The 19,624-nt window shown below is 39.1% G+C and overlaps 2 protein-coding genes across 5 annotated transcripts in view; one reads left to right on the top strand and one right to left on the bottom strand.

Moving 5' to 3' along the window:
• LOC124619395 overlaps window positions 1-4,833 on the top strand; it is a 199,687-nt gene extending 194,854 nt beyond the window's left edge. For all 4 annotated transcript variants that reach the window (XM_047145747.1, XM_047145748.1, XM_047145750.1 and 1 more), the window contains one exon: window positions 3,099-4,833. In XM_047145747.1, coding sequence (XP_047001703.1) covers window positions 3,099-3,214 — 116 coding nt within the window. In that variant the 3' untranslated portion in view covers window positions 3,215-4,833. The remainder of the gene's footprint in view (window positions 1-3,098) is intronic.
• Window positions 4,834-4,863: 30 nt separating this feature from the next.
• Window positions 4,864-19,624, bottom strand: part of LOC124619397 (tetratricopeptide repeat protein 12-like) — a 125,031-nt gene continuing 110,270 nt past the window's right edge. The window contains exon 5 of the mRNA XM_047145751.1: window positions 4,864-5,114. Within this exon, the coding sequence (XP_047001707.1) occupies window positions 5,086-5,114 (29 nt within the window). The 3' untranslated portion in view covers window positions 4,864-5,085. The remainder of the gene's footprint in view (window positions 5,115-19,624) is intronic.

Consider the following 19,624-nt stretch of genomic DNA (forward strand, 5'->3'; position numbering starts at 1 on the left):
CAGTACACTTTGTTCAATATTTATCCAGTGAGCAGTTTCATGTCTGTAATGGAACTGTGGATGGACTGTAAAAAAACCATTTACAGTTGCAGTAATCTATTTACTGGTCTCAAAAAGTTTATAGCCACAAATCTCTTAGATTTCAGAGTAGACGTAAGTCAGAGGGTGCCAAATTGGACGAATTTTCATCAGTTTCCTATTGCCAAGGCATCATTGTGGTCAGGTACAATGAAAGAGCAACTGAAACAGTTTTACTCAGAACCTTACAAATGTTCAATGTGAGCACTATTTGTCACATGGCACACATCAAGTGTATAGCAGAGTTCTTCCCAAATGTTGATAAGTGTGTCTTCAGTGACTGTAGCAACAGCTACTTCAATCCGGTTTCTTAATTCAGGGAGATCTGCTGGTAGCGGAGGCACATACACACAATCCTTGATGATGCACCATAGGAAAAAATCGCATGGCGTTAGGTCGGGTGAACGTGGAGGCCATGCAAAGCAAGCCCTGTCATTGGGCCTCTTGCGGCCTATCCAGCACTTGGGTACAGTAAGTTCAACCAGTCACGTACTTCGCTATGCCAGGGAACATTTATAAGGTTCTTGGTAAAACTGTTTGAGTTGCTCTGTCATTTGACATATCATTTATAACTGTAAGTTTAATGTAATCAATATTATAAAACACCCTGTATACTTTTCATCTTTACCAAAGTATCTTCTCACATATTGTATGCCAAGTTACTCCAGGAAACTTGCTGGATATTTACTAATTAATGGTTACCTGGCAAAGAATAAGACAATAAAAACAACTTTTTCTAATAAGAAAACACCACCTTTGCGTTTTTTTGTTCTGGAACCACTGGTGTACTTCATTATGTCTTTCTGTAAATATATCATCCAGGTTGTTAACTATTGAAAGGGAGGACTTTTGTACGAATTTTTGTTGGTGATTAACTGTGCATAACAAAGGATTTTGTGATAATGCATTGTTAAGCTCCTACCATTATCAAGAAGAGAGACACAACACAACTCTTCAAAAAAACTACATAAATAGAACTCTTCTTCAAATTGAGCTGATACTTCACCTTAGTTATTTTACAACATTTATCAACATTTCTTTGATATCAAAACAATCTTTGAAAGGGCACGGCCGACTTCCTTCCCCGTCCTTCCCTAATCCGATGAGACCGATGACCTCGCTGTCTGGTCTCGTTCCCCAAACAACCCAACCCAACCCAAAACAATCTTTGTGCCTAGTGAAAAAAAATTTTCCTAACCTGAAATGATTAGATAAGTTCATGAGATAAAATTTCTGTTGATATACTCTACCCACCCTTGCTTTGAGTTGGGTTAAAAATACTACAAAATTCTTAATTTATTTCAGTGTTTCAGTAATACTGTCAAAGCATATTTTGTCATTTGTTCACACTCAGTCCCAACATCTCGAAGGAAAAAAAATTATTATTACTGTGAACTTCATCTGTATTATATTCTTGCATAACTGTACATGTTTAATAAATTTTATTGAAGTCTGTGTCAGATATGTTGCATACAATCGATGTTTTAGCGAAACACCGTCTGTTGTTGAAAATTGCCAACAATGATGCCAAGAAACAAAACTGATATCCTTCCTTGCAGACCTACATCAAACTTCCTGTGTGTTTATTTATTTATTTTTTTTTTTTAACTGAAATAGCTGTTTCTTGCTGCAGTCTTTCTTTATTTTTGTTCCACATTTGTTTTGCCTTTTACATTCAGGCACCTTCAGTAGATTTAATCTGGGATAATACAATTTTGTGTTTGTATGCAAAACTTTTAGATTGCAATGCATAGTCATAAAGTAAGTTTACTGTGACCGTAATGGATTGTGGTTTTTTGAGGGTTCACAACGCTGATTGGTAGAGGAGGAACCCAGATCAGAGTGAGCGTCGCAGGAACATGATAGTACGTAAACTCGTATTGTAGTGTCCTGCTGTGTGAAGGATGCCTGTAAGAAATCCCTCCCAAGTGTGAGCCACATGCTGTTATCTGCTTCCTACTTGTGAAAGGAATAACACCTACCAAAATCTCTCTGCAAATCAAAGTAGTCTATCTTTTTGCAAATCAAAATGGTTTACAGCTAAGGTGTTACAAATAACAAGTATGTTTAAGTGGTGTAGAGAATTTACTGCAGGTAGAAGGATTTGTAAAGACTGTTAGTTGACAGTGGATGAAATATCTCTTACAGGACACTCACAGAAACACTGGGACACAGGAAACTGTACACAAGACAAGTCCCAAAACAGCTGACAGAGTGGCACAAGAAAAATTGGTTCAGTAATGCCTGTGAGTTTCCTGGACAATTTGAACTGAAAGGTGAAGATTTTCTGAGCACTATTGTGTCTGGAGATGAAACGTGGATGGCTCCATACATGCCTGAGACAAAAGACAATCGTCACAGTGGTGTCATACCAGCTCATCAACCAAAAGATTCAAAACCAAAATTTTGGACAAAATTATCACGGCTTCTTTGTTTTTGTACCAAATAGGCATCATTTTGGTCAAATTTCTGCCTCAGTGGGAGACCACCAATGCACAATAATATTTGAGACCATAAAAAAACTCTAAAAGAGCATTCAGAATAAAAGAAGGAGAATGCTGACGAGAGGAGTGTGCTTGTTGCATGACAGTGCTGGTCCTTGTACAGCTGTAGCTGCCAAGGTGCACTTGGACTCATTTAGTTGGGATGTTTTGAGCCACCTCCACATTCCCCTGACTTGACACCTTCAGATTATCATCTCCCTGAAGGATCTGATGGGAGAGTTGTTTGAGGAGACCATAAAGAAGTTTGTGCTATGGCTCACCACATACATTGAACAGTATGGTGATTATGTGGAAAAATTGTCAATAAGTGTATCAAAAATATCCTTTAATGTTTCTTCAAACACACTTTTTTTTAAAAAAAATCTAAGACACTTATGAGAGGCAGAGAAAAACACTTCTGGCTTTCAGTTTAAAGAAAATATGAGTGTCCCCTGTCAGTGGTGTCTTGCAAATAATGATGTGTACTGTAGTTTCATTTTAATGCATTCCATTAGCTCTTTTGTTTCTTTCTTCCAGGTGTCTCTCTTGAATTGGGTGTTCCAAAGATGATGCTATCAGAAGAAAGTCCTAAACCAAATATTGAACAGTTGATTCTGGAACTAGACTCATCAGTGGATCAAGATTGGCCTTAGTGTTGGCAAGGCTTTGTTTAATCTATTAATTTCAGGGTTACGGCTGTGTTCCAAGTATTACAGATTATTGTTAAAAAAAGTGAATTTTGGAATGTTATGGTAAATGAGTACATATAAACTTGTTATTACATTTCATGCTGAGTTTTACATGTTTTCTCATTTAGTTTGTAGCATTTTTGTGTAGTGTTGACATATAGTTTTACTGAGGCTTAAACTTAAAAGTACTGATAGTGGTCAGAACCACAAAGTATGGATGTGTAATTTTTATCTGAAAGTTGGTTCACTTTTTTAATTAAATATTGTAGAATATTTCTTCAGATTGGTGAGTGTAATGGATGACGTTTTATAATGTGATTGTCAAATGTGGATGTTAAGAGGCATACTCTGTAATGCTCTTAGATAATTTTAGAAGTGCCTCTAGTCCCTGTATGTATTATTTTTAATCCTGAATGGCAGAGTCATGGCCTCTGCTCATTTATGGTGTTATGTGTGACTGAAAGAGATCTCTCTCAATATTTATGTAAAGGCTGGCATTCTGCCTTACTGCCTGTCCAGGAGTGCTGCTGGTGTCAGTGTGTTTAATATTTGTATAAATTTATTGACATATTTGTGCCAGGAACTACATAAAAACTGTTATCAAGAAACTGGTGTAGTATCTTGCTGTCAGTGTCTGGGCATGTATTTCAGTAATTGTTGACAAGGGACAGTTAATTAAATGCTAAAAGCTTAGAAGAATATTCCACGGTACTTCAAAACATTGGAATGTATGTGCACATCTAAGAATTGATATATAGAGAGAGATTAATTTGCTAGTGAAATTGTATGCGCAGAATGTGAAATTGTAAAGGTAAGGTAGTGTATGTCTGTAGTTTGTTATTTTCTTTTGTTTAAAGCCATCAAGAAAAAGTAATTGAATGGAGAAATATTATGAGTATTGCATGCTAAAGAAGCTGCCACAACAAGTTTCTTCAGCTTATTTTCCACACTTCTCTAAAAATATAATACCTTGAAGTATCTCCTTTAGGAGGAAAATATTTATTCTAAATGTCAGTTAATATTTATTCAAGAAACTTTTAATTGAAAGTTTCTCTAATTACAGCACTGTTACAGATTGTCATACTGAATGTCTATCAGATCTTCAAAAATGTGTGGCGGTGTGCATTTACTAGTTAACAGCTTCCTGGAAAACAGTTTTCATAATACATGCTAGTATGATTTTAATGAGCTCTGACCAGTGCTGGCCAAATGTACAGTTATCTAGTTCACGCTGGAAAGTTGTAAATATAAACTGTGCGCTTATATGAGTAGTGCTCCATACTGTCCATAAGGGAGCCATTTGACATTTCACAAGACCAAAGAACTAATGAAGTGTTTCATGTGGCTGTTTAATCATGCAGCATCTACAGTTGTTCCATATGAGACTGCAGAATAGCTGAATATCTGTAAAGAGTACCTGTTAATTATCTTGACTTTTTGTTATTTTCTTTTTCAAAATTACAAGTTTTCCTACTGTTTGTATTATATATATAGCAGATGTGTCTTGCTCAGAGATGACAAGGTCTATGTTCTCTCTGAAGCTTTTTAATGTTTTATAAAAAAATAAAATAACATTACATGTATTTTCTTAGCATTTTACTTACTCCCATTACAACAATTATAAATCATTTCATTAATAGTTTGTGTTTACCAATTATATATTAAATAATGTGATGGTTTAAGTTTCAGTAATAACTTACATTGTCAAAATAAGTTAAAAGCTCCAAGTGTTGTCCAGTGAGATGTTCATGATACATTAAGCTCTGGCTTAATTTACTGCTCTTGTTGTATTTTATTTTTCACTATGTTCCCTTTAGTTTTTGGAAGTCCTATGTTTAGTGTTCATTCCATGACTCCATATATTCTGAAACAAGCAATATTCAGTGTGAAGAATATTCCAAACAGATTTGCTGTGTGCATTCTATGTCATTATTGTGGTGCAAAATCAATTACAATGGTAAACTGTATCACTCTCCAATTTCATGACAGCAGAGTTCCATTTTTATTCTTTCACCATGATGGGAATCAAAATGAATATGCTTCCTTGAGGCAGATAGAATCAAGCAAGGGAATGCATGATAAGTACTGCCCTGGAAAATAGCTAGCTCATTGTGATATTCAAGTAGTTTTCTACACAAACTTAATGTAGCATGTAGCTATTTACCCTTCACCACAAATACAGAATTGTATTATCTGTGATCAGGGGCAACCACTCAATTGTCACTGATTGGTTCATGAAACACACAAAAACAAAAGAGCTCAGAGATTAACTTCGAAGGGGGCAGGGGGAGAATCCAAATGGTATGGATACTGAAACTGCTATAGAAGTCTTCATTTCTGTGGTGTGCAGCATATTCAGAAACCGGGATAGTAGAATTCATAGTTAGTCACAGCTTGGTTATACCCGGCGTAGACAGCTGGTTTTTTGTTGTTCCCACATAGATGAGTATACAGGAACTAAATCAGTGAGTGTAGAAATGAAAATTCTGTTTTTCTTAATTTTATGGGAGAAAGAAAGAACTCTTTCATATACACTCAATTAAACCCATTTGTGTGATCAGCTTCTGCATTTTGATTTTGATTGAAATTTCTAAAAATAAAAAGGTAGTTTTTATTATGCTGTTTCTGTACTACATGAATAACATATTTTTTTGGGGTGGAAGGGGAGGGTGGAAGTTATACTTAAAAAAGGAATGCCTAATATGGTGAAAAGGATAGTTGCTATCACCATGTAGCAGAGATGGTGAGTCACAGAAAGGCACAACAATAAGACTGTCAGAAAATGAGCTTTCAGCCAACAAGGCCCTCTTCGAAATTAGACAAAACACACACACATGCAACTCACACACGATCACAATCTCTGGCAGACTGTGAGCAGCAGCACATGATGGGAGAGGCAAATGGATGGTGAGGGTGGGGAGGAGGCTAGGGCGGGCAGGGGGAGGGATGGCAGTGTAGGACTACGGGATGGTAATATGCTGCTTGTGGGAGTGTACAGGGATGAGATGGAGAGAAGACAGAGCAGCAAGGTGCAGTCGGGTGGTTAGATGGAGGGTGGTTTGGAAGGGGGATAGCGGAAAAGGAGAGAAGTAAAAAGACTGAGGGAACATTGGTGGAATAGAGGGCCATGTACTGCTGGAATGGAAACAGGGAAGGGGCTAGATGGGTAAGGACAATGACTAAAGAAGGTTGAGGGCTTCGGGAATGTTGGATATATTGCAGGGAGTGTTCCCACCTGCGCAATTCAAAAATAAAAGCTGGTGGTGGTGGGAAGGATCCAGATGGCATAGGTCACTGAAATTAAGAACATAGTGTTTTGACAGTGTGCTCAGCAACAAGGTGGTTCAAATGTTTCTTGACAGCAGTTTGTGAACGGTCATTCATACAGACAGACAGCTTTTTGATTGTCATGCCCACATAGAATTGAGAGTGGTGTATCAGTTGTGGAAGAGCGGATTTTGAATGATACCATCCACAATAAGTAAAGGATATAGAAAAAATTTTGCTGACAAAGTTCTGGAATTTTTTGAACAGACTTTGAACGATTTAGGGGACAATTTGAGAAGCCCTCTTAGATTGCTTCTATATGATGTTGTTGTTTACAGTGTAGTAAAGTCATGGGAAAATCAAAATTATTGCAGAATTATATTTAGACCAGGTATCAGCATTATGTGAAAAGATGCATTTGACTGTAAACAACAAAAAGTGTCAAAAGTCCTCCACATGAGCACTAAAACAATCTATTACATTTTGTTTATATAATAAATAGCACAGATTTAAAGATTATCAATCAACTAAATAGATACAAAGTACAATTTTGAACAACATAAACTGGAACCATCGGACAGAAGATCTTGTGGGGAAAGTGAACCAAGGACTGTTTTTTTATTGGCAGAGTGCTTAGAAGATGTAACAGATCTGCTAAACAGATTACTTACACTACTTTTGTCCACCCTCTTCTGGGATACTGTTGTATGGTAAGGGATCATCGCCATATTAGATTGACAGTGACAGAGGACATTGGAAAAAAAAGTGTGTGTGAGAGAGAGAGAGATCTAATTTTCCATTGTCGCAAAAATAGAGAAGAGTCAGTCACTGATATGATACACAAATTAGGATGTCAGTCATTAAAACAAAGGCATTTTTTGTTGGAATGAGATCTTTTTACGAAATTTCAATCACAGCTCTCACCTCCAAATGTGAAAACAATTTGTTGACTCACATCTACATACAGAGAAATGACCATTTTAATAAAAAAAAGTGCCATTTACTTAAGTGTGAATTGCAGAGTAGTCGTGTAGACGTATGTTTGGAATTATTTATATGAATGGAGATTTCTTTTTATGGAACCACCTGAACGATGAAGAGCAACATCTAGGAAAATAGTTAACTGACTTGAAGAAGGGTTAGGTGAAGTGCATTTGGGCCTAGGTGTTCAGGTTCTGGAGAAAAGAGCGGTCTGTGACCTTGTCATGAGTATATCCAAGCATTGGAATGAAGGTATTAAGTAGTAAGGCTTCTTCTTGTAGCTCATACACAAGTTACAATACTGGGTATCAATGACAGTTCAAAATATTTGTTTGTAGATTGGCCTTCACAGGAGAAATAACAAAACATCCGAGTGAAATGGTTCTGAGCACTATGGGACTTAACTTCTGAGGTCATCAGTCTCCTAGAACTTAGAACTACTTAAACCTAACTAACCTAAGGACAGGCGCTCGGCCACTCCGGCCGGCCCGAGGGAAATGATCATCAGTTTTCAACTACTTTTTCTCCACCTCTGGTGGTCCATCACTTTCTTCTTAATGCTGCACATAATTCAGGATCTGAAATTTGCTCCTTTGTCTCCTCTTCCCTTCCACATACCTCTACAAAACAGTATTTTTAAGCCTCTCCTCTTTTCTTAATATATCCAGTTTCTTTTTATTAGATTCTACACAGAGTATGCGAAAGAACTTGCCCCCCTTCTAACAGCCGTGTACCGCAAGTCTCTAGAGGAACGGAAGGTTCCAAATGATTGGAAAAGCGCACAGGTAGACCCAGTCTTCAAGAAGGGTCATCGAGCAGATGCACAAAACTACAGACCTATATCTCTGACATTGATCTGTTGTAGAATTTTAGAACATGTTTTTAGCTCGCGTATCATGTCATTTCTGGAAACCCAGAACTACTCTGTAGGAATCAACATGGATTCCGGAAACAGTAATCGTGCGAGACCCAACTCGTGTTATTTGTTCATGAGACCCAGAAAATATTAGATACAGGCATCCCAGGTAGATGCCATTTTCCTTGACTTCCGGAAGGCATTCGATACAGTTCCGCACTGTCGCCAGATAAACAAAGTAAGAGCCTACGGAATATCAGGCCAGCTGTGTTGGCTGGATTGAAGAGTTTTTAGAAAACAGAACACAGCATGTTGTTCTCAATGGAGAGACGTTAAAGTAACCTCTGGCATGCCACAGAGGAGTGTTATGGGACCGTTGCTTTTCCAAATATATATAAATGACCTAGTAGATAGTGTCGGAAGTTCCATGCGGCTTTTCGCGGATGATGCTGTAGTATACAGAGAAGCTGCAGCATTAGAAAATTACAGCGAAATGCAGGAAGCTCTGCAGCGGATAGGCACTTGGTGCAGGGAGTGGCAACTGAGCCTTAACATACACAAATGTAATGTATTGCGAATACATAGAAAGAAGGACCCTTTATTGTATGATTATATGATAGCGGAACAAACACTGGTAGCAGTTACTTCTGTAAAATATCTGGGAGTATGCGTGCAGAACGATTTGGAGTGGAATGATCATATAAAATTAATTGTTAGTAAGGCAGGTGCCAGGTTGAGATTCATTGGGAGAGTCCTTAGAAAATGTAGTCCATCAACAAAGGAGCTGGCTTACAAAACACTCGTTCGACCTGTACGTGAGTATTGCTCATCAGTGTGGGATCCATACCAGGTCGGGTTGACAGAGGAGATAGAGAAGATCCAAAGAAGAGCAGCGCGTTTTGTTGCAGAGTTATTTGGTAAGCGTGATAGCGTTACGGAGATGTTTAGCAAACTCAAGTGGCGCACTCTGCCAGAGAGACGCTCTGCATCGCGGTGTCCAGGTTTCAAGAGGGTGCGTTTCTCAGTGAGGTATCGAATATATTGCTTCCCGCTACTTTTACCTCCCGAGGAGATCACGAATGTAAAATTAGAGAGATTCAAGCGGGCACGGAGGCTTTCCGGCAGTCGTTCTTCCCGCGAACCATGTGCGACTGGAATAGGAAAGGGAGGTAATGACAGTGGCACATAAAGTGCCCTCCGCCCCACACCGTTGGGTGGCTTGCGGAGTATAATTGTTGATGTAGATGTAGATTCAGTAATTATCTATGCTCTCCCACTCTCCTCAGTACAACCTAGTTTTTCACCTCATTCACATATCACAAGCCCTCATTGTCCACATTTCAGCACCATGAAGGAGGTTGCTTCGTGCAAACACTTTATCAATCCTTTCCTCGGATCTTTTTTCATATTGTTATGCATAACTCTCATTGTCTTCCAAAATGCCTCTGTCACCACAGCTATCAATGTTTTAATTTCTGTGCTGTGCTTCCAATAGCCCTTATCTTTCATTCATAGTTAGGAGGACCATGGTGCCTGTAAACCCCAGACACCGTAATGGAAGGTAGGAGATGAGGTACTGGTGGAAGTAAAGCTGTGAGGATGTGTTGTGGTCATGCTTGCTCACGAAAGGCAAAGATCCCAAGATTTTTACTCTTGGTGTGCCACACAGTTTTAATCTGTCAGGAAGTTTCACCATATTCTTCTGCCTCCAATTTTTGCACCCTTTGCCTCTAGTGGGGAGCAATGAGAACCAATAGGACCTAAAGCACACTGTCATCGGTTTTGAGACTTTAGGGTGTTTGTATGCTGCTGCCATCTGTTGAGCCGGCTGGAGTGGCCGAGCGGTTCTAGGCGCTACAGTCTAGAACCGCGCAATCGCTATGGTCGCAGGTTCGAATCCTGCCTCGGGCATGGATGTGTGTGATGTCCTTAGGTTAGTTAGGTTTAAGTAGTTCTAAGTTCTAGGGGACTGATGACCTCAGATATCAAGTCCCATAGTGCTCAGAGCCATTTTGCCATCTGTTGATCTTATGGTGAACCAGTTTTATCTACATCTGTAATTTTAAATTGTTTCACAAAAGGCTGCCTCAACGATTTCTTAGATATTAATTTCCATATGAACCCAAAGCACAAAGCATAATTTTGTTTCTCTGCACTGCTCCACTGTTACCTAGGGTTACCAACATAATTTGATGTCTACATCATGTACATAGTATTAGCACTTTGTAATCGGAGGATCACTGGACCATGAAGTGCTGGAATAGGCCATAATTTTGTACTAACACATTTACTATCTGTTCTGATTCAAATTAATTACAAACTTGACAAATGTCAAGAGACGCTATTGTCACTAACCTATATATGGAAATTTTGTGAATTAACATTAATCCAGCCATACATTACGAGAGAGAGAGAGAGAGAGAGAGAGTGTGTATTTTCCACATCTCCTCCTCAACCACTGGACTGATTTCAACTAAACTGGGTACACATATCCCTTACTCTCAGGCAACAATCGCTGTGGAGGGTAAGGACCACTACGTATCATAGTTCAGGGATTATGACATCATCAACAGAGATGCCTGAAAAACTGCCATGTTGCACATGATGTTTATAAATTCATTACTTCTTTTCTACTAACTCTTTTCACAACACATTTCACCAACAGTATCCACGTATTTTGCTGAATGTACCTACACAAACATATCACTGCCATTGTATGGCAAATGGTTCAAGAAATCTGACATAATAAACACCAAGATATGAAAAAATGTGTTACGCATGAAGAGCTGTATTAAATGTATTCCTAGCTACTGAATCACCTCTACAGTCGAGCCTACTTCAGGAAATTTGTGATATCTGGCAATGCTTTTGACGGCTTTCAATTGCAAAGCTCAAACGGATGTAGGCAAAAACAATAGCTGTCTATAGAACCATGAAGGTGGTGGTAACATAATGACGTTTACAAAATTATGTTGTAGACACTTAAAGCAGCTTTGCTCAGTGTACAGAAACTGTCCAGGATCATGTGTTTTAATTTATACATTATGCATATTTTTTTGTACGACTGATCATAATTTCAAAGGTGTTTTCACTAATACATGTAAATGAAATTTTTTCTTGGTTCTTCACTACAAACACAGTTCATTTTTTTTTTTTTTTTTTTTTTTTTTTTTTTTTTTTTTTTTTTTTTTTTCCCCTAATAGAAAATTGGCAAGATGAATACTTGGACAATGTCCAATTGTCAGCTAGTAATAAATATAATCCTCAATATTAATTAAAATAATGCACCCACTTTATGGTATGATATATTTTTTCACAGGAAATACAAGATGCTGAGATCCGAGACCAGTCTATTCTCCTCCAAACTTTGTGTCTGTTCTTTGGGCCCTTATGGTTCTCAGTGTCGCATATATACTCTCAAAGTACACACTGAAATGAATGGGGGGCAGCAGCATCTTATCTTACTCCTTTTCCTTATTCAGACCAGTTGGTAATTTCTTCTCTCACCTTCAATTTCCATTTTTTAATTTGAATACGATGAGTTAATTAGTCATCTGCTCTTCCAGTTGTGTCTTTTTTCACTAATTGCAGTTGTAAGTTTATCTGAATTCACATTAAAAATGCCTTTTCCAGCTTTCTAAACACGTGTATAAATGCTGCTTACGGTATGTCTGATTCTCAACACAGTTCTTTAATCAGTATCCTCTACATCTTTTCTGTAGCTTTTTTATTCTTCCTTCTGTCTTCCATCTTGGAATCATTTTCTGTGAAATCAATTTTTCCTGGCCCTTTTACATACCATGTAATGTTCCGTTTTGTTTTTATGATTCCAGTAACTGTTTTCCTTACTAGGCACTTCTTTGTTTCACAATTTGCTAATAGTTCAGATGACAGTATTTTCTGATGTGTATTCTTTCTTCAATATTATCTTCTATATGTCACATTTTTTCACCTCAGCAGCCTTCTTCATTTTTTTCACAATGATCAATTTCTCCCACACGTTTTAAGGTCACTATTAATATTTGTACCTGATAATGAGTGCACCTTCTTGATTCCATTTGCTTGCTTTTTATATCATCAGTATACAATCAGTTTGGTTTCTAGCATTATCCCATGGTGACTTTGAAGTGTAGACACTCGTAGTGTGATTTTTGAACCATTTCTTTATTACTACTAGCTGTCTTTCCCTGCACAAGTCAATAAGCTGTCCACCTCCTTCATCCATCTTTCCAAGACCATGATTGCCCCGCTTTCTTCCTTTTGCGATGGCTTTCTCATTATTTTGCAGTAGCTTTGATTATCAATTCTTGTCTGTCATGTTTTATGTCATCCTGTGAGTAGATAAAAATGTTCTGTAATTTGTACATTTACTTGGATGAACAATATATACTTTCAGTTAGGAATGAGGTGGTGCATTTGGTGTCCGGGCAATGCTTGAAAATGTGAGTATTCCATGGCAGATAGGCCGTACACATGGTGATGTTGTTGTAAGGAGATATAGCATGTGTCTGGTGGCAATAAATAAAAACTGTGGATGTGTCTTTGGATGTAGTAATGGAAGCAGTAGGCAATGGATTGGAGATGCTGATCAACAGAGGCAGAGTATCTTTTTGTGGGAGCACTGTAATCAGCTACATGTGGCAACCATAGGGACAGCAATGTAGTTTGTTTTGGATAGCACGTAAAATGGGGTGTACAAGGGACTGTCAGTGTCCACCATGAGACATAGTCAGGTGACAGGTTTTGTAATGGACATATTATTATGATGAGATGCTGGAGGTAATGTTGTAATAACATTGTAGTCATAAGATGAGGGTGGTTTAATAAGCCTTCTAATAAAGCAAGAAAAAGTGTTTGTTTTATAAATAACTGACTTTACTTCTCGACAGATTCACTGAAGCACCAAAGAAACTGGTACAGGCATTCATATTCAACTACAGACAGAATATGACGCTGTGGTCTGCAACACCTATATGAGACAACAAGTGTCTGGCACAGTTGTTAGATTGGTTGCTGCTGCTACAAACGCAGGTTATCAAGATTCAGGTGAGTCTGAACGTGGCGTTTTAGTCAGCGCACAAGTGATGGATCACAGCATCTCCGAGGGTAGCAATGAAGTGGGGATTTTCCCGTACAACCATTTCACGAGTGTACCATGAATATCAGGAATCCATTAAAACATCAAATATCCAACATCGCTGCGGGCAGAAAAAGATTCAGCAGGAACAGGGCCAACAATGACTGAAGAGAATAGTTCCACGTGACAGACATGCAACCCTCCCGCAAATTGCTGCAGATTTCAATGCTGGGCCATCCACAAGTGTCAGCATGTGAACCATTCAGCAAAACATCACATATTGGCTTTCAGGGCCACACTCGTGCACCCTTGATGATTGCACGACACAAGGCTTTATGCCTCACCTGAGCCCATCAGTACCGACATTGAACTGTTGATGACTGGAAACATGTTGCCTGCTCGGATGAGTCTCGTTTCAAATTGTATTGAGCGGATGCATGTGTACGGGTATGGAGACAGCCTCATGAATCCATGGACCCTGCATGTAAGCAGGGGACTGTTCAAGCTAGTGGAGTGTGGCGTGAGGAGCTGGAGTCGTATGGGACCCCTGATACGTCTAGATATGACTCTGGCAGGTGACATTTACATAGGCATCCTGTGTCATTACCTGCATCCATTCATGTCCATTGTGCATTCCGGCAGACTTTGGCAACTCAGCGGACAATGTGACACCCCCACACATCCAGAATTGCTACAGAGTTGTTCCAGGAACACACTTCTGAGTTTAAACACTTATGCTGGCCACCAAACTCTTCAAACATGAACATTATTGAGCATATCTGGAATGCCGTGCAACATGCTGTTCAGGAGAGATCTCTGCCCCCTCATACCCTTACAGATTTATGAACAGCACTGCAGGATTCATGGCCTCAATTCCCTCCTGCACTACTTCAGACGATAGTCAAGTGCACACTACATCATGCTGCAATACTGCATGCTCATGGGGGCCCTACATGATATCAGGCAGGTGTATCAGGTTCTTTGGCTCTTCAGAGTAATACAAGGGTGGTTCCTTAGGGTAATACGAGAGAGGTTTAATAAGTCTTCTAATAATGCAAGAAAAAATGTTTGTTTTATAAATAACTGACTTTACTTCTCGACATAAGATTTCTTTGAGGTACATGCAATTTGTCCAGTTTTTTCACCCCACTGGAAAAATAGGTTTTATCAAACTCTGCAGAATACTTGTTGATTGCATTTGATGAAGACTTCTTATCAAGCCAAATTTTCAGGTTAGGGAACAGGAAGGAGTAACTGGGGTTAGGTTTGGTGAATAGGGTGGATGAGGAGCCAATTCAAAGCCCAGTTAAAGCACTTTAGCCATTGTTGTCACTAATGTTTGGCACGATCCATAACCCTGATGAAAGAGCACTGTTCTGCATGCCAACCTTGGTCTTTTTTTTTTTTTCAGCCAATCCAAGCTTCAAATGACCCAACAATGAAGCATAATAGAATCCAGTTATTGTTATACCCTTTCCAAATAATCTGTAACGATTATTCAAGGATGTGACTGTGAGCTAACACGGCACCCACCTTGCACACATCTTCTTAATAAACAATTCTCCATGCAGCATATTATGCACTCAGTTGAAATGCCAACAGTATCAGCAGTCTCACTGATTTTTATTTGGCCGTCTTGCATTGCCATATAACAATATCACGAAAAGAAAAGTTGTACTCACCATATAGCAGAGATGCTGAGTCACAGGCACGCACAACAAAAAGACTGTCACAAATAAAGCTTTCGGCCCGTAAGGCCTTCACCAAAAATAGATGACACATAACACACTAAAGCAAATGCAAGTCACACATACGACTGCAGGTCTCAGGCAAATAAACCACAAGGCAGTGTGGTTTCAGTTGCCTAAGACTGCAGTCGTGTGTGAGAGTTGCGTTTGCATGTGTGTGTGTGTGTGTGTGTGTGTGTGTGTGTGTGTGTGTGTGTGTGTCTCTTGTCTGTTTTTTGACAAAGTCCTTACCTGCCTAAAGCTTTATTTGTGACAGTCTTTTTGTTGTGCCTATCTGTGACTCAGCATCTCTGCTATATGGTGAGTAGCAACTTTCCTTTTCATAATATTGCTGCATTCCATCCTGAATTTTCCATTGTTTGATTTTTGCATTACCATATCGTGGATTTAGTCAATGGTTTCCTTCCTGACGATGTAAATTGGACAGCTGGAGTGCACTCTGCTTTTGATTCCTGTCCACCCTCATTCAATTTCATTAATCCGAAAGTAAAAGGTATTCGGTGATGGTGCAGAGTCCACGTGAACTTTGTCCAATTATGTTTTTATGTGTGCGCAGTCCCACCCTTCAAATTAAAATGGATAATAATTGCATGAAACTCAGTTCTCTTCATTTTCAATTGCATGTGACGCACTGACCAATTCAGACAGCTTTCAACAATAAACTGTACATTGTATATTGTTGAAATTTTTTGTACAATCTTTGGAATAATGGAGCTTACCAACCAGGAACGTGCAACAGAAATGTTCCATTCTTTTGTGGAAATTTACCAGATGTATCAAACCACCCTCATATTTGTAAATGGTGGTATCAGAAAGCTGGTGGAGACCTTGTAATTCACGACAATGATGGTGGAATCTTTGTCAATGCAAGGAGCAATATGGTTATGATTAGTATGACATCATAAGTAGCATTCTGTTCTATTCATTTGATGTTGCACTCATTAGGAAGAGGCAGATAAGAGATGAGAAATCCTTGGAAAGTTGTCAGGGGGTGGCTGGGTGGATGAAGCAGCAGACCGACAGTTGGGATTGGTTTGCATCTGTTTCAGACAAAGTTGAAGGTATATTTTTGAGTGTATGTTGTCAGTAGGATGGAGAGCAAATAAATGCTTTCACTGAAAGGAACAAGTAAAGAAAAGCAGGTCTTTTTCTAGTAGAGCAATGTTAATCCTGGTTTTGAAGCTGAACCTGAAAATGAGGTTTTCTGAGAGGACTGAGACTTCTTCAGGGGTCAGATTTTTTTCAGATCAGGTGAGACAGTGTTGGACATGGTGTTTTATGGGAGGTGAAGGAAATTCTTGAGGCTGTGGAAGGTGGTGGTGGTGGTGGTGGTGGTGGTGGTCAGCTGCCCATGGCTGTGAGTAGTCGACAGAATAATTTGGAATGTATGATAGTTTCTTTGTAGAGTAGAGGTATTCTCAGCTGGAAATGAAACGAGTAGTTGAGATAGCTTTGTCACATGCTATTGGGAATGTTATTCCAGCTGTCGGAGAACAAGAATCTCTCTCTCTCTCTCTCTCTCTCTCTCTCTCTCTCTCTCTCTCTCTCTGAAATCGAAGAACAAGATTACTGCCACAGAAAAAAATAATTTTTCAAAATGAACAGAGAATGTTGATTAAGTCTGAGTATGGATAGTGTGATTATGGAAGACCAGAGTGCAGAGGATTAGAGACTGATAGACTCTTGAAAGGTGAAAATCTATATGAAAAGATAGATGGCAGCACAAGGTACTGATTTTAATGATAAGCTCGTTGGAACGGATATCAAGTGCTAGACAAGATATCAGGAATAGTATGTGGAACTTGACTTCTTGCTAGTATGAGCATGAGTTTTCTGAACTGGTAAAGTAAAAGCAAGAATTCACAGTACAACTGGTAGGACAGACAATGTGGCAAAAGAGGGTTTTCTGTAATGAAAATACAAGATGTGTTCAAAAAGAAACTGTAACAGTGCATCAACCAGCTCATGGAGCACGCATAGCAGCAGGTTTAGACAACAAACTACCATTTTCTGTGTTTCACTATGACAGTAAGCAAGTTACAGCTGCTGAAGTGAGCATGTGACCAAGCTGCTCATGAAATTAGTCCCAAAGCAATGAAAGGGATTTAAGAACAATGTGTGTATGTGCAAGTGAAATTCTGGCAGTTGCTTAGACAAGCAAACGGGAAGGACTGTAGGAGTCATAAACAGTGTTATGAGAGGTTTAAGTGTTTTCAAGAGAGCAGAATGTCAGTCAGTGATGATCCCAGTCTCAGATCATCATCTACATCAACAGAGGGTGTCCACGTAGAGAGATTATGTGCTGTGATTTGTGGAAATCATCATTTAACTGTTCAAGAAGTTGCTGACAAAGTGGGCATCAGGGTACGATCATATCATCAAATTTTGAGTGACAAACATGAGATACGTCAAATCAATGACGAAGTGCCAACCCATGCCCACTCCCTGTCCACAGCTATGCAGCAAAACATAATCCCATTATGCCACCATCTACCATATTCTCCAGACCAAGCCCCCCAAACTAAAAACCATCTTCAAAGGACATTGTTTCCAAATTACAGAGGAAATTCAATGTGACAAGAGATCTGTGCACCATCCTAAAAAATGCATTCCTGGAGGCCTTTCAAAAGTGGGAGAAAGGATGGGAACAGTGTATCACCAGTAGAGGGGACTGTTTTGAGGGCCACAGTGCTTACAGTGTTGTACAATAAGTAATAAATGTGTTAAAGTAAAAGTTTGGTTTCTTTTTGATCACATCTTGCATGACAATGAAGCCTTTCATGAAGGATTTATTATGTGTATAAACTGTTATCACTGCACTAGTCATGTTAATTCAGTAGGAAACTCCAGACTTTTGATAAAAACTACCACTGTCTTCATCAGGAAAGAAACTGACAGTCAAAAAGGTAAATGAATCACACAGGTGTAATAGATGCAGTAGAGCCAATGATCTCACTACTACCGGGATGCTGAACTTCAGCTGTTTGATCGCCCCAGCCATAATGCTCGTATTTCGTGTCTTGCCAAACTACAACACGGCTGCTAGGGAAGTCACCAAAACATGAAAAGAAAATACACTTTGATTCTGCTCCCACAGCAGCCTATTACACTACATGTTCAGAACAAGCAATCAGTATGCAATTCTTTGTCACATACAGACCGATGGAAATTTGTGTGCCAAACCACAACATGGCGGACGATAAAAGCACATGGATCTGCAGCCACGCTGCAGTTCTATACTCACAGACCATACTTTTACATCTAGGTTGTATAGAGATCACTGAGTAGTGCCCACTGCAACCAGAGATTAGATTGGTGCCAATGATGCAATTTAGCTTGCAGCATCTTTGCTCCCATTATAACATATAATCATGGAGATATGGAATTTGCAGTAAGCAGTGTATGGAGGCAGGTACTTGATAAATGTCTCACATTATACGTCACGAAAGAAACAAAGATGCTGTGAGTGACATATCATCATTGGCACCATTGCACTCTCTGGTCACAATGGGCCCTACTACACCTGTGTATTTTGTTACATCTTCAACAGTCAGTTGCTTCTTGGTGACAGTGTCAAAAGCTCAGAATTTCAAGAATTAATGTGACAAGTACACTGAGAAGTGTTTATACAGAAATGAAAATGTTTTATAAACAAATGGTTGTAGAAAATGGATTTAAATGGTTAATAAGATGTAGGTGGCAGCGTATAAGCTTAAACTAATGAGGATGAGATTATGTTTAAAAACAATCACTTGAGTAAGTGATAGGCAGGAGTTGGCAAAGCTATTTTATACAGTGCGTACTGACTGAAGAAATAAATAAGATGGAAAAAATGCAATTACACAGATTCCAACAATAACATAAATGCCATGCCCAAAACAGCAGTGGTTTGAAATATGACCGCTGTTGGCATAATGGGTCAACGACAACAGTGAGCATCTAAGCTGCACAACAATGGGTGACTGTATGCCTACAGGAAACTGGTATGGTAGAGGAGAGGAGAGTATGCAAATAAGAAGATTCAGAGCTTGTACAAATAAGTTATAGCTTCAAAAAGAGAAAAGGCAACAAAGGGACAATGAAGAATAAGATGCAGTTATGGAAGAGAGCGAAACAGAACCTAATAAACAAAAACTGGACTAGGCAGACACTCATCTATAGCTCATTGATGTATGGCACACGGTATCACGTAACAGAGTAGAGACATTACTAGCTTTCGTGCTGCCACTAGTTTTTCCCAGTAAGTACATACCCGCAACAGCAGTAACAGTAATCATGCGATGGTTCATGTCAACATGGCTAGGGACAGGGGGCTAGAAGATAGGAAACAACTTCATTAAAAGGAAGGTAATACGATATCTGGGGCAAGGAGGGATTGCAGTGGCATGGGAGAGGATTGGAGATGTATACAAAGGTGAGAACAATGTTTGCTCAGAGAAGGAATG

The sequence above is a fragment of the Schistocerca americana genome, chromosome 6 (genome assembly GCF_021461395.2).
Source record: "Schistocerca americana isolate TAMUIC-IGC-003095 chromosome 6, iqSchAmer2.1, whole genome shotgun sequence".
NCBI classification, from domain to species: domain Eukaryota; kingdom Metazoa; phylum Arthropoda; class Insecta; order Orthoptera; family Acrididae; genus Schistocerca; species Schistocerca americana.